Source organism: Uloborus diversus, chromosome 4 (genome assembly GCF_026930045.1).
Source record: "Uloborus diversus isolate 005 chromosome 4, Udiv.v.3.1, whole genome shotgun sequence".
In the NCBI taxonomy this organism is placed as follows: Eukaryota; Metazoa; Arthropoda; class Arachnida; order Araneae; family Uloboridae; genus Uloborus; species Uloborus diversus.
In genome coordinates, this window is record NC_072734.1 from 49,791,936 (window position 1) to 49,805,071 (window position 13,136).

Consider the following 13,136-nt stretch of genomic DNA (forward strand, 5'->3'; position numbering starts at 1 on the left):
AGGACATGGACGCCTCCGAACAAGAGAAGCGGATAGCTCAGGACCGGGGGGACAGCCGCGCCTACAGAGGCTGGTGGGCGGTGGTGCTGGTGTGCCTGGTCCAAGCTGAAAAAGGAACTAAACACCAAGAACGGTCAAGTGAGGACAATAAGCAATCGTGATTGCTCAAAAATCTCATTAAATATGAAAAATTCTATTTCGAATAAGGAAAACTTCCTAAATAAACTTAACACTCTCCCTAAAAATAACAATCACCATCAGACTGCTGACGGTAAGCTAGTTTTCTTGGTTGTTGCATAATTTCATTCCAGGGCAACAGACCGAAGTCCAGTAACGCACGTCTAAAACTATGTCCAAAATAAATAATGCAAAGTAGTTAACACCAAGAACTAGTTAAACCCTACAAGTCCTCATTTAAATAAGGATAACAATTCTCAGATAAGGACAACAGTCCCCGAAAGTTCTTATTGCAATCATATCATGATCCTCTAAAATATGTATTAGACAGACGTCAACAGCCACTCAAAAACCTTTTAAACGGATAGCAACACTTCCTCAATACTAATCAAATGGGTATTTCTAAAAATACTTATCTGAATAATGTAATAGCTCCTTAAAAAACCCAATGCGAAATAGGACAATAGTCCCCAAAATCGGTTCATTAGAAAAAAAAAGCAGAGTCTTTAAAATTCAAATTTGACTAAAGTAATTACTCTCAAAAAAATATGTAATAGAATAAAGGCCACGGTTTTCAATAATATCAACTATCCCTCTAAAAATCAACTCCACGATTCAGAAAATAGTTCCGGAAAACCACTTTCAGGGAAAATGAAAACTTTCAAAATAACACCATCAGTCTCCCAAAAAAGCCCATCAGAACGGGAACAGCAGCATCAAAAATCATATTTTTCTTTATGAGAAAACACATCTAAATTAACGGCAAACAAATAGTTGTCGAAGTGAAACCATTAATTTTCACGGAAGAATGCATTAGAGATAAACGTATTTCGCTCTCTGCCATCTGCTCGCAATTTGATAAACGCCTTGATTCCGCCAGCATCTTCGAAGAAAATTATTCTTCCGCTTCCATGACATTTTTTCCGCAAATGATTATGTTTTTAAAAGGATTTGTATGAATGATGCCTTTTTGGGTGACATGTTCATTCTTGTAATGAACATACTTTCGAAAATAAGGCGTTTTGTTCAGGTTAAACGTGTTTCAAAATAATGAAGAATTGATCAAAACATGTCTTTTTTCCAGAGCAAAACATTTTTTTTTTTTGTTAAGGCGAAATAGGGTGGTTTCCTTCAGTCAAAAGTACTACTTTTAGTCATTGAAATGGATAGAATAAGCAAAAAACATTACATGGACCCAGAAAATACTTTCATTTTCCCAACAGTTTTTTTTTAATTAATTTTTTGCGCATCTTTCTACTACGTTTCTACGTTATGATAATCAAGCAGCGAATTAAAATTGCGCTCTGCGCTTGCTACCAACAATATCGTTGCCAATACACGTGAGTAAAGATGCGAATTAAATATTTTATTCTGTGAAAGGCAACATTGAATGGCATTTCATCATTTGTGATGTCACACGACAGAAGTGTAAACAATGAAAGCGCAACGATGTAAGTAGTATTTTTTTAATATTAAACTTAAATAAATTATTTAAAAAATGATCAGATCCTATGTTTTTAAGCATGCTTTTTCAGAAAAAAAATACTTTTAAAATTTTGGAAACGACCCCATTGGAGAATATGCTAAAATGCATTGTTAGTTTTTCATGCTGTATAAACCAAGATTTTTTAATCAGTTGAATGCAACAAATGTTTATATAATATATGTTACGTTATTACTTTTGCAGAAATATTTGAGAAGATTAAGTTGGTAAAAAATCATTTAGTCTTATGATGTTTCAAATACCTACATTAAATTTTTGCTTTTCTTTCGTGAATTATGTAAATGTTTAGCAGTAAGTTACGTCCCTATGCCAGGGTAAGACAGAAGTACATGAAGTATGCCAGACAGCCCGATTATCACATCCAGAGACTGCAGTTTCGTTCTTATTAGAACTCACCAGCCTGGAATAGGGAATAACCGAATAACCGAGCTATAGGCAGATCTTATCTCATTGAAGCTGAGAGCGCCAACAAACTGGTAAATAAAGTAAATTTATCTCACCATCGAGTGTCTGTAGCATGGTGCGATTTGACTCGTGAATCGAAGGCAATGCTTGAAGATTCAGCAGTAGGTTACCGACCCTAAGCCATGGATAAAGCAAAACTACATCCAATATACTAGACAGTCGGTTACTCATTATTCAAGACTGAAGAGTTCCAATAAGAACAAAATTGCAGTCCCTGGATGTGATAACCGGGCTGTCTGGTATATAGCAATCAATTTCTTCCAATTGAGATGAGTTTCAAGAGAAATTTCTAAAACAATTTAGCGGAAAAAAAAAACAGAAACTAGATATCGTTTCTGACAAATTTTAGTTCGTGCAGTCAATGACTACAGCCAGATGATTATTCCGTTTTTCAGAAAGCTAAAATTGCAATTAAATTCCTGCATATCTTTTTCACTAAATGTCAAACAAAAATAACACTAGTTAATCGTTTTGAAGCTAATACGATAAAACATGAAGCAATCATTTAAAATAAATTTCCTATACAGAAAGAAATACACGCAACTGCAATATTCAGTGAAATGAGTTGTTAAAAATAGAAATGTTTTTTAAAAGAATAAAAACCTATTTGTTTCAAAGCAGACTTAATGAAAATTAAAAAAATATATATATATTAAAAGAGATCATTTAACTATTTTTGGAATAAGAAGTTCTAAAGTTATATATGGTTATAAGAATAAATATAGTTGTTAAAATAGTTATCAGTTATAGTATTACTATAGTTATGGTAGCATATATAATTATCAGAATAATTCATAGTTATCATATCTGAACGTATAATAAAATAATAAAAGTATTAATAATATCCATTCTGAAAGAAATTGCCAAATAAAGAAAGCAGTTAATAATATAATTTAAAAAAAAATAAGAAAAAAATTTGCCTGCAAAAATAAATAAATAAGTAAATAAATATTGATAAATAAAATTAAAAAAAGTGAAGGAAAAAAATCAATAAAAGTAAGCATTGTTTATGAACTAAAATTTACCTAGTAAATTACGCTGTTACATGTGCTGATTAAAATTTTGTACAAATAAAATACACAATCTGTTTTATCATTTATTTAGTTCAGACGATAAATATACTTAGGATTAGGAAATACATTTTCGGTTTAATTTGTGCTTGAAATGAATTCGAAGTATTTTCTTGTGTGCACAAATACACATACGTAATTGCTTACGCCGATGAAAATCTTATACAATGAAAATATGTAGTCGAATTTTAGAAGAAATTTAATTTACACGATATTGCCCCTTGCACCCTTGCAAAGTACATTTTTGGTTTAATTTGTGTTTGAAATAAATTTGAAGTACTTTCTTGTATTCACAACTATTCAAGTGTCACTGTGCATGAAACATAAACATAAAAATGGTGTGCTTTACCGAAAGTATAGTATTTGCAACAAGCACAATTTGCATTTAAAATTAATAACATTTCTGAAAGAAAATATTTTATAACAGGTTGCGAGATTTACGGATCCTCCTGTATTTTCAAAAGCTTTCATTTTTGAGCTTTCTATGATATAAACTTTCATTATAGTGTGTCAGAAATGTTTTTATTCTGCTGATAGTAATCCAAAATAATACTATTATTTATTTTGTAATATGAAGTACACAACGTTGGACCATTGAATATTTTCTATTCATAAAAGTTTACATAAATGTAAGAATTCTTTAAAAATTGAAAAACAACGTAGAAGTAACACTTACATGCCACTCATCATTCTCATCGTAATCTGCAAGAAATCCATGAATTGTAATCTTAGTTGGTAATGAGGAATCAAATCTAGATGACTTAACTGATTCATCAGTTGGTAGTAATGTTTCTGGTTCGTTCACATTGGTCGGTGTGAATAATAAGTACTTTGTTTTGACTTCAGTAGTTGGAGTCGGACTGATAGGACGATAGAGAATATCGAAAAAAGGAGGTCCCGTATTAAAGCAGCCGAGATCGGAAATGCATTTGTTCTGTGGAATGACTGCAAAAGAAGACAAAATAAAGAAATAACAAGATTTTTTTTTCACATTTTTGTATCTACTTCGTGTATAATATCAAGAGCCCATAGCTAAAAAAATGCAATACAATAAGCAAACGTTTTAGGTTTTTCATATTAGGATTATAAGTGTAATCACGTACAAAGGTCAGTTAAGTCACAGACACATGACTGAAATGATCTTTCGAATTTGAACATCAAATTTCATCCTAGCTGACATCCCCTAAAGCAAAATAGTCACCGTTTTCTACAACTAAAAATAGTAAAAAGTTTTAAGATGTGCGTTAAATAGTTAAAATAACTTATCTTCTTCAAAATGAACAAATTGGAAATTTGCATTGAAAATTGCAGTACATTTAGAAGGGGCAACGCGAATTACAGTAAAACCTTTATTAAAATACTATTGTTTACTTTTTGGCAGTAAATATGTTCCTTCAAAAAAAAAAAAAAAAAAAGCGGAATATTTTTTACTCGTAATTAAAGTGGGTAAGGTGAAAAACAACTTATATTTTTCTAATGAAATATTTTTATTTTTTATTTTAAACATTTTAATCAAATGAGTAAATAAATAAACAAATAAATGAATAAATAATGATACAATAAACGAATGAATAAATAAATTAATTAATGTATGAAAAAAGTAAATGAGTGAAAAAAAATTGCTATGAACATGGATATAAGTGAACAAACGAATACATAGGTGAAATATTGAATGACGGAATTTAAATGAATTAACTGACGTGTGTGAATACATAAGTGACTTAATGAATGACTAAATAAGAAACGAATTGAACTGTTTCACTTTGACCCATTCAGATTGCCCTGAAAAGTTGTATTTCACTTTCAAAATAACTTGGCACTTGGTAAATGACATTAAACTTTTAAAATAAAAGCATGCCTAGTATTAACTAAATAAGTACTACACTGGCAAATCTGAATTGATACATAAAATGTTAATTTCAAAAACTTCACCATTTCATAGTGACAAAAATTATTTTTGATAAATCACTTAATATTACAAGATGAGGAAGAAATTGTGAAAATGACTGTTATTATGTACCTTAATCTTTAACGCAATTTCTTATTTGACTGGTATCAATTAAATGTTCGTCATTCGTTAAAATATTCTTAGATTAGTGGCACTGTAAACTGCGGAAACAGTTTACTATTTACCTTTACCGCGCTATTTCACGTGTCTCTCTACGTATAATATAACTATTTTAATTGCATGTTCTAATTTTCTTAGCCTTTACTAAGCAGATTTATTGCTTATAATTAAAGTATTATGAATTTAATATATGACATATAGTAATTGATTTGCACATATGACGCAGTGAGAAGCAGAGTGATGTAAGTGACAAAATTAAACATTTGGAGATAACCGGTACAAATTGTTGGTGAACCTCTCCTCCGTCTTGAGGAATGAGAAGTTCTGTTGCTAATACTTCATCTCTGGTTCTCATGCTGTACAGCATGATTTAGAAACGAGCTGATGTGTGCATCACATGACTTCCTTTTACTCCAATTTAATATCATTTTCTCATTATTGGCAGTTTTAATGTGATTCAATAGTTTACTCTCTAAAAATCGCCAACAGCGGCCAAATTGAAACCAGATTTTAATATTTTTTTTAAATCGCCAAATTTGTTGCCAAGTTAGCGACAAAACTTGGCAACCAAAAGACTGGCGATATTTTGCCAAGTGTCCGTCAAATTATAACACCACTTGAGTTTACATCGAAATTAACAATTTTCCCCCCAAAAAGGCACAAAAGACCCCCTCTGGAGTATCCGAATGCAACCAAAAAGGGAGGTGCACTACTAGACACCACTAGGAGTCTAAGTACCAATTTTCAACTTTCTAGGACATTCCGTTCTTGAGTTATGCGACATACATACACACATACACACATACCCACATACGCGCTTACGCACATACATACGTACATACAGACGTCACGAGAAAACTCGTTGTAATTAACTCGGGGATCGTCAAAATGGATATTTCGAGTGTCTGTACGTTCCTAGACATATATCCACATGTGATCGGGTTGAAAAATAAACTCAACATTAATTGGGGGTAAGCAAAATGGAAATTAAGGCCGATTTTTGAGTGAAAATTTTTCGCGAATACAATACTTCCTTTCTTGTAAGAAAAGTAAAAAAAAAAAAAGAATGAAAGTCTACCTAGGACCATATCTTTAAACGCATTTTACTAAAACCTCGAAAATGTCCACTTACATACCTTTGCTTCTCACTGCCTCATATGTATATTTTGAAGTCCAAAGTTAATGCTTCTATGATCTCCTGATGATCGCTATTTGAGCCCTTTCTTTTTAAGTTTTCGATAAACTGAAAGAAGTCCGGTACCAACCACTTAAGTTAATCAAGGTCCTACCGTATTTTGTTTTGTAACGAATAGTATTTTAGTACAAGAAATGAATCTTTCGTACTTACAATTCAAGGGATTCGTTATTAGTTGTCCTTTGAAAAGTGGCTTAAGATCGAAAGCAACAGTTTTTTCTAACGTGAAAAATATAATAATGAAAATACTAATAATTCTTTTCATTATTGAGTTAAACTTATACCGTTCACTACTACGAACACAAAGGAAATAAATGTTTCAATGCTCATCAAAATTATTAGGAGGATTGAAAAGCCAGAATTTAATACATTTATAATATGCCAGAATGAAATACCGTGCAGCGTTTTTGTCGAATGATATATTTGTTCATGACATATTCTATTATTTTTTAGGCATGATAAATCATTCTTCCTCTTTCGTCACCCCAGAAATGATTGCGTGTTCAATGGAATAAATGTTGGGAAAGTAATTTAGTGTCATCTATGAACAGGCGAAACATTCTGAATTACAAAATCGAAAATTCAAAGAAAAGAGAATATTTTGATTTCTGTGACGGGTAATTTAGTAAGGAACACGTGCTTCACCATTGCTTTAATCAAACATTTTAATTGTAAGAAGTTAATTACTCCAGAAATTTACTTTTGGAACAGCACAGTAAAACAGTGTGTGACTTGTCTTTTCTTTCTGATTGAATACTTTTTAAATTTATCTAACAATCGATTTATCGGACAACCAATGGCAAACACCAGGCACCAGGGCCTGGCCCAACATACACCAGGCAAACAGTGTAGACACGATTGTGGATGATGTGAAATATCTTAAATTTTAAGAATTTCGCTGATGGATTTCGCTTTGTGGATTGTGGTTTCGTTTAATAAAAGGATGCAGGATGGAAATTCACATCATTTATTTTATTGCAAAACTTTGTTTTTGTTGGAGACGTTGCTCTATTCTTCTCCTTGGCTTTAAAATAGTAAAGACGTGAATTTGAGTGAATTAGTAATCAATCTGGTGTTGAAACTCTGAGATAAAGCAAGCAAAAAATAAACATTTTAGATGAAATATGCATTGAAATAGGTTAGTAAACTTACAGACATATGCTTGTTTGCGCAGACACATGCACTGTTTGTTTGCATTTACTTGTTGCCTGTGTAGAGTGAAGGATGAATGAATTAGTAATCTGAATGGTGGAGAAACTACTGCACAAGGAAAAAAAAGAAATTTATGTAATTGATAAAATATAATTGCATCGAAGTGAATGAACAAACGTACAGGCATACAAAATGGCGTTTTCTTTTTTACATTTAGCTGCTTCCTGTGTAGTGTAAAAGACGACTGAATTAGTAATCTGAATGGCGGTGAAGTCATTGAGAAAAGAAAAAATGGAAGCAGTGAAGACTTTCATTCGTTAAGCAAAGACACCAAGTCACGTGATACATTTCAAGCAAAGCATTGGAAGAAATTCGGTTTCATTTGCTAGTTCCAAGCAAAACTTCTCAACCATTCGTCGGTGTTGAGTCATGTGACATGGGGTCTTTGTCCAAGCTTTTGATAAGCCAACTTGCTTCCTCCACTTACTAATTCCTGTTCTAAGGGTGAAACTATTAGACAAGGAAACAAGAAATTAAAAGTCCTAAAAAAAGTCATAAAATATAATTGCATCGAAATGGATGTACACACATAAAGTTACTTACAATGGCTGTTTGTTTACATTTAGCTGTTATTCGTGTAGTGTGAAAAATGAGTGAATTAGAACTCTAAATGTGTGTGTGATGGTGAAATTACTGGACAAGAAAAATAGATATAAATGGATTTGATGGAATATGCTTGCAGTGAAATGGATAAACATACATGCAGACACACAGACCGACGTTTGTTTACATTTAACTGTTGCGGTTTGACAATAAGTGGTAAGTTTAAATCCTGAGTTCATATCGACTGCAAAAGTCTGACCGCGAAATGTTGTCACTTGGCTTTGCCTTCTTTCAGACTTCTCCATTTTTGAGAAGGAGCGATATGAAAAATAAAGTTGAAACGGATTTTGCAAGTGCGTTATTGGTTATAGAGCTTGAATACGTCACCTTGTAATTTAAGAAATTAGTCAAAGAGGTAAAACATTTTAATTTTAGGCGGTCAAGGCAGATGTCTCATTGAACAGATCACATCTTACATAAGTGGATGGATCTTGGGTATACTTCTTTCAGCAGCCATTGGTCAGAGACAACAACTCCTCCTATAACTAATTTCAATTGAAAATTGACGAGAGTAGGGTTACAGAAAAGAATGCAAGCCCTGTCATTTTTATTTTTTTGACAACTCAATGCAATTATTGCTGCAATCAAAACCTTTCCGATGTAAATAATCACATAAAGAAAATATACCTGGAGTACCTTTTTTTCATGTCGCCAAAATGTTGTAAAATTACAAAATATGGCATGCGTCCTTTCCTCCTTATCTACCTATTTTAAGCAATGGACTCGTTTTCTCAAATGATAGACTAGGGTCAATTGTTCGCGGTCGGACTGTATGGTAATTAGCAAAAGCTCGCAAATGGTATGATACAAACTAACATACTACTATTGTATAAATATATTTGTTTTATTTTAAGTCGCTGAAACGACAACAGTTGCATATCCGTGATGTTTTTTAAAGTCTTGAACATATTTATATTAATAAAAAAACAAGGAAAGATTTGCACAATAAAAGCTTTGCAGACAGTGACACAAAAGATTTTTTCTGTTATCGTGACTCTTTCATATGAGCACAATATAATAACCAAAGGGAAAACATGCGTACATGGTATTTTATGGCACGCTACAAGATGGAATGCTGTTGAATTGAAAGTAGATTTAATATATTATACTCATTAATATTACATTAAATAAAAGCGGCGAACGAAGAAACTACCCCCTACAAAACTTTCCAACATTACATTTTTCTGTGTATTACTTGAAGAACATTTAAGTTCACTACATGAAAAACAGCAAAATGCTTTATTTTTATTATAGAATTTTTGTACTGACAGAATTTCTGACTGCAGGTATTTAAACACATTTTTCAGAAAAATCCAGTTAATATCCCAGTAGCTTGTACTCTTTTTTTAAATCTCATACACTTGAGTAAGTGTAAAATATCTTCAAAAAATACACTTTTACAGCCGTACTTGTTTCTGGTAGAGTAGCTATATATACAGGGCTACGCGTCAGCTTAAGTTTAGCTTTTTTGGATCGGATTTTTTATTGTGGCGGAGGTTAGGGTTACCAGAGCAAAGTTTTGGGTTTTGTCGATTTCGCCAAAAATGATGTTAGCGGCTTTAGTTTAGGGTAAACCATATTTCGTCCCGTTTAAAAATTGACAAAGTATGCCACTCAAATGTGTTGTAAAGACACTTGATAAGAGAGTTAAACTTTTATCTTTTATTATGATTTTTTTTTTTCGTTCTGAACTGTCACTTCGTCCGCACGTTTTCTCTTACGCCACGCTTTTGTTCTTTCTGTGCCTTATTTTGGCATAATCACGACAAAATTGTATATTTTAATAAAGAAGAAATAGGAAATAAACAACGAGAGAACTAAACTATATTTGAAATTTGCATTTTAAAATTTTCCAAAAACAATGAGAAAAAATAGTCGAGTGAAACTCCGTTACAACGAACACAAGTACAACAAAATTTCCATTTCAATGAAATAAATTTTAAGTTCCGAATTAATTTCAAATACATTGCTTGAATTCCATTACAACGAAATTCTCGTTACAGCGAACAAAATTTGCTGTCCCTTGAAGCTTGTTGTAACGGGATTTCACTGTAATTATAAACTTAATTTTGTTACTAAAAGTTATTAAGTTAGTTTAAAGGCTGAATTTAAGCAATGTGGGTTACGCTTTTAAACTGATGACTTCAAAGAAAGATATCTTCGAAAACCTGTATTATTGAAAGTGTTTAAAATGCCCAAAATCAACAAATATACTCTTGCTTAAGCCTTGAAACTAATTTGTAAAATTTATTTTTCAGTGTTTTGGTAACAGTTAAAAAGCGGAAGTATTACCAGAAAATCGCCCGTCAAGTTATGGCGGGTGAAAATTGCTTCTACATTTGAACGAAGCGATTGCCTGTTTGGTGATATTTTGATTATTCAAATTGTAACCCTAACTCCAGTGGATGAACCCTCAACTCCAGTAGATAGTGTTCATTGCTAAACACTTTTTCGTTTTTTCATTTTCCTGAAGTGACACAACTGTAAAGCAGTTAAGTTACCGGATCCAGTTCAGCCTTGTCAAAATAAAGCATTTCCTTACATGTCAAACATTACCAAAACAGAATATCGAGTTTTCATGCCCTGGCGGGAGTGTCATTGCTGATGATGTCAGGAGCGTTACTCGATTAATGTCTAATTATGTATATGAGGATTCTTTTCATTGTGTTTGGAAACAATTAAAAAAAAAAAAAAAAACTACGTCATTTTTGTCACACAAAAAGGATGTGGATTAGAATTTCAATGCCCTTGCTAGAAGTTTACGCTCTCAAAAAGAAAAGAAAAAAAAAACTGATAAATTTAATTTTTTGCCTACCCTTTCAGACGGAATTTTGAAATACTTAACCAAAAGTGTTTTTATTTGGTAAACAGTGTACTATGGTAAAGAGTATCTTATAGACAAAATTTTAAGTTTATAGGAAGAAATTAAAAGAGTTATGACACGTCCAATAATCCGGGCATATGTTATTGAAATACATATTTCAGATAATAAAACGACGAAACATCAAACAAACTTCTTTGTAAAATATTCTCTAAACAATATTAAAACATAATATAAGCATTTGAAATGATTAATATAAGATTATATACTTTACAAAAAAAAAAAAAAAAAAAAAAAAAAAAGAAAGAAAGAAAGAAAAAAAAGTCGTTTTTGCGACGAGAATTCGTGGTTGGGAAAATGAGCCGGTGGGAAAATGAGAGTCAACTACGAAAAAATCGAGTAATTTATTCAATTAATAAATGATTAGCAGCTGTTTAAAGTTCTTATCCGGTATACCGGACACCACGTCTGAAAGGGTTAATATTGCTTTAAATGTGTGCACATAAGTTCATGATAATATTAAAGTATTAACCACTGTTACCTGACACTAACAAATTAAGGGGCTATAACTCGCAGAAAATCGTGAATTGTGGTTTATAGAAACTTAACTAAATCTACAAAATGATCAGCAAATGATATCTTATTCAAACTATTTCTGACAAAAAAAAAGTTTGTTTTGAGGAAAAATTATTGCAATGATTTTTGAAAATTGCACATTAAATTATTTAAAAATTAAACCTTGATTTATGAACTACCATTTCTCATCTATATCACGAGTCACTAGTAGGTTTCTGATAAAACTAAGTTGATCGTGTTGTTCTAATGTTCCATTTAGTTCTAACTTGAGAGGAATTCGTTATATTGTTGAAAACTTTCCTTAATGTTTTTTTTTTTTTTTAATTTTACAAAGTCTCTAACTTATTTGTATCATGTTAGTTGAATTGAGTTTACCGAAAACTTGTTGTTTGATGTCAGAAAAGTAGTTTTTATTGATTTCTATTAAAAAAAAAGATTGTTTCAAAGTTTAGTTTCCCAGTCGTCAGTCACCTTATATTAAGTATAAATGCGTCATGGAACTCTAATGGCCCATATACTTTTACTTTGAGGGCAATTTGCTTTATATTCAAAAGAAAACAAAAAGAAAAGAAAAACATGCTTCATAACTAAATCGGATCAAATTATTTGAACTACGTTCGTAAAAACTTGTTGTTTTTTTTGAGTAAATGAGTTCTTATTGATTTCTGCATGAAAATTTATGAGGTTGTTTGAAATTTAATCTTTTAACTATCAATCACAGTTACCTCTCTGTTTCACGGTGCACGAATTATTCAAAAGTAAGTTTGGTCCTGATATTCTAATGATCCATTTGGTTTTGCCTTAAGAATTACTTAATTTTAAAAAGTTTTTGTAAAAAGGAAAATTTGAAACGTTATAACATGCTTCATGACTAAATTATATATAATTAAACTTTGTTTAAATAACTATCGGTAGAATAAAATTTCCAAAAAAAGAAATGCATTCCAGTTTCTTGCTGAAGTTAAATGCTTCCAATGAGTTGGGTTTAAAATGTCCAGCAATAGTTTTAGCGATAATCTCAAGCGAGAAATTCATTCTGCATTTTAAAATGTATTTTCATATCTGTGAAACATCGATTTTCACCGTAAAAATGAAACACTAATTCACAACATTTAAATTTTGCAATCCTCTGAATTTAAGTTGAACTTTATTCCGTTCAATCATTTTTGCTGTATTGTAATTCTTTAAAGCTGTAAGATCTATTTCAACTTCAGCTTGAGTCATAAGAATAAAAATCCGAAAACTCAGAACTGAATAACTTTAATATGTTCTTACAAGATAAAAGATGGCGCCACTAGCTATAATAACTGAATGAAAAATGCGTTTTCGTTTCGGAATCTTATGCTTTTCTAGTTTGCTATTTAAAATTATTTTTTAAAAAAAGACTATTTCTTAGTTTTCTCTCTCTGTCGTAAAAACAGCGTTTTAATTCCGGCTGCCGAAAT

The 13,136-nt window shown here is 31.5% G+C and overlaps 1 protein-coding gene across 1 annotated transcript in view; it reads right to left on the reverse strand.

The window, feature by feature from the left end:
• The window catches only part of LOC129220562 (pancreatic triacylglycerol lipase-like), a 31,162-nt gene extending 24,366 nt beyond the window's left edge, over positions 1–6,796 (reverse strand). The window contains exons 1-2 of the mRNA XM_054854992.1: positions 6,633–6,796; positions 3,893–4,161 (exon numbers count right to left, since the gene is read on the reverse strand). Coding sequence (XP_054710967.1) covers positions 3,893–4,161; positions 6,633–6,744 — 381 coding nt within the window. The 5' untranslated portion in view covers positions 6,745–6,796. The remainder of the gene's footprint in view (positions 1–3,892; positions 4,162–6,632) is intronic.
• Positions 6,797–13,136: the final 6,340 nt, after the last annotated feature.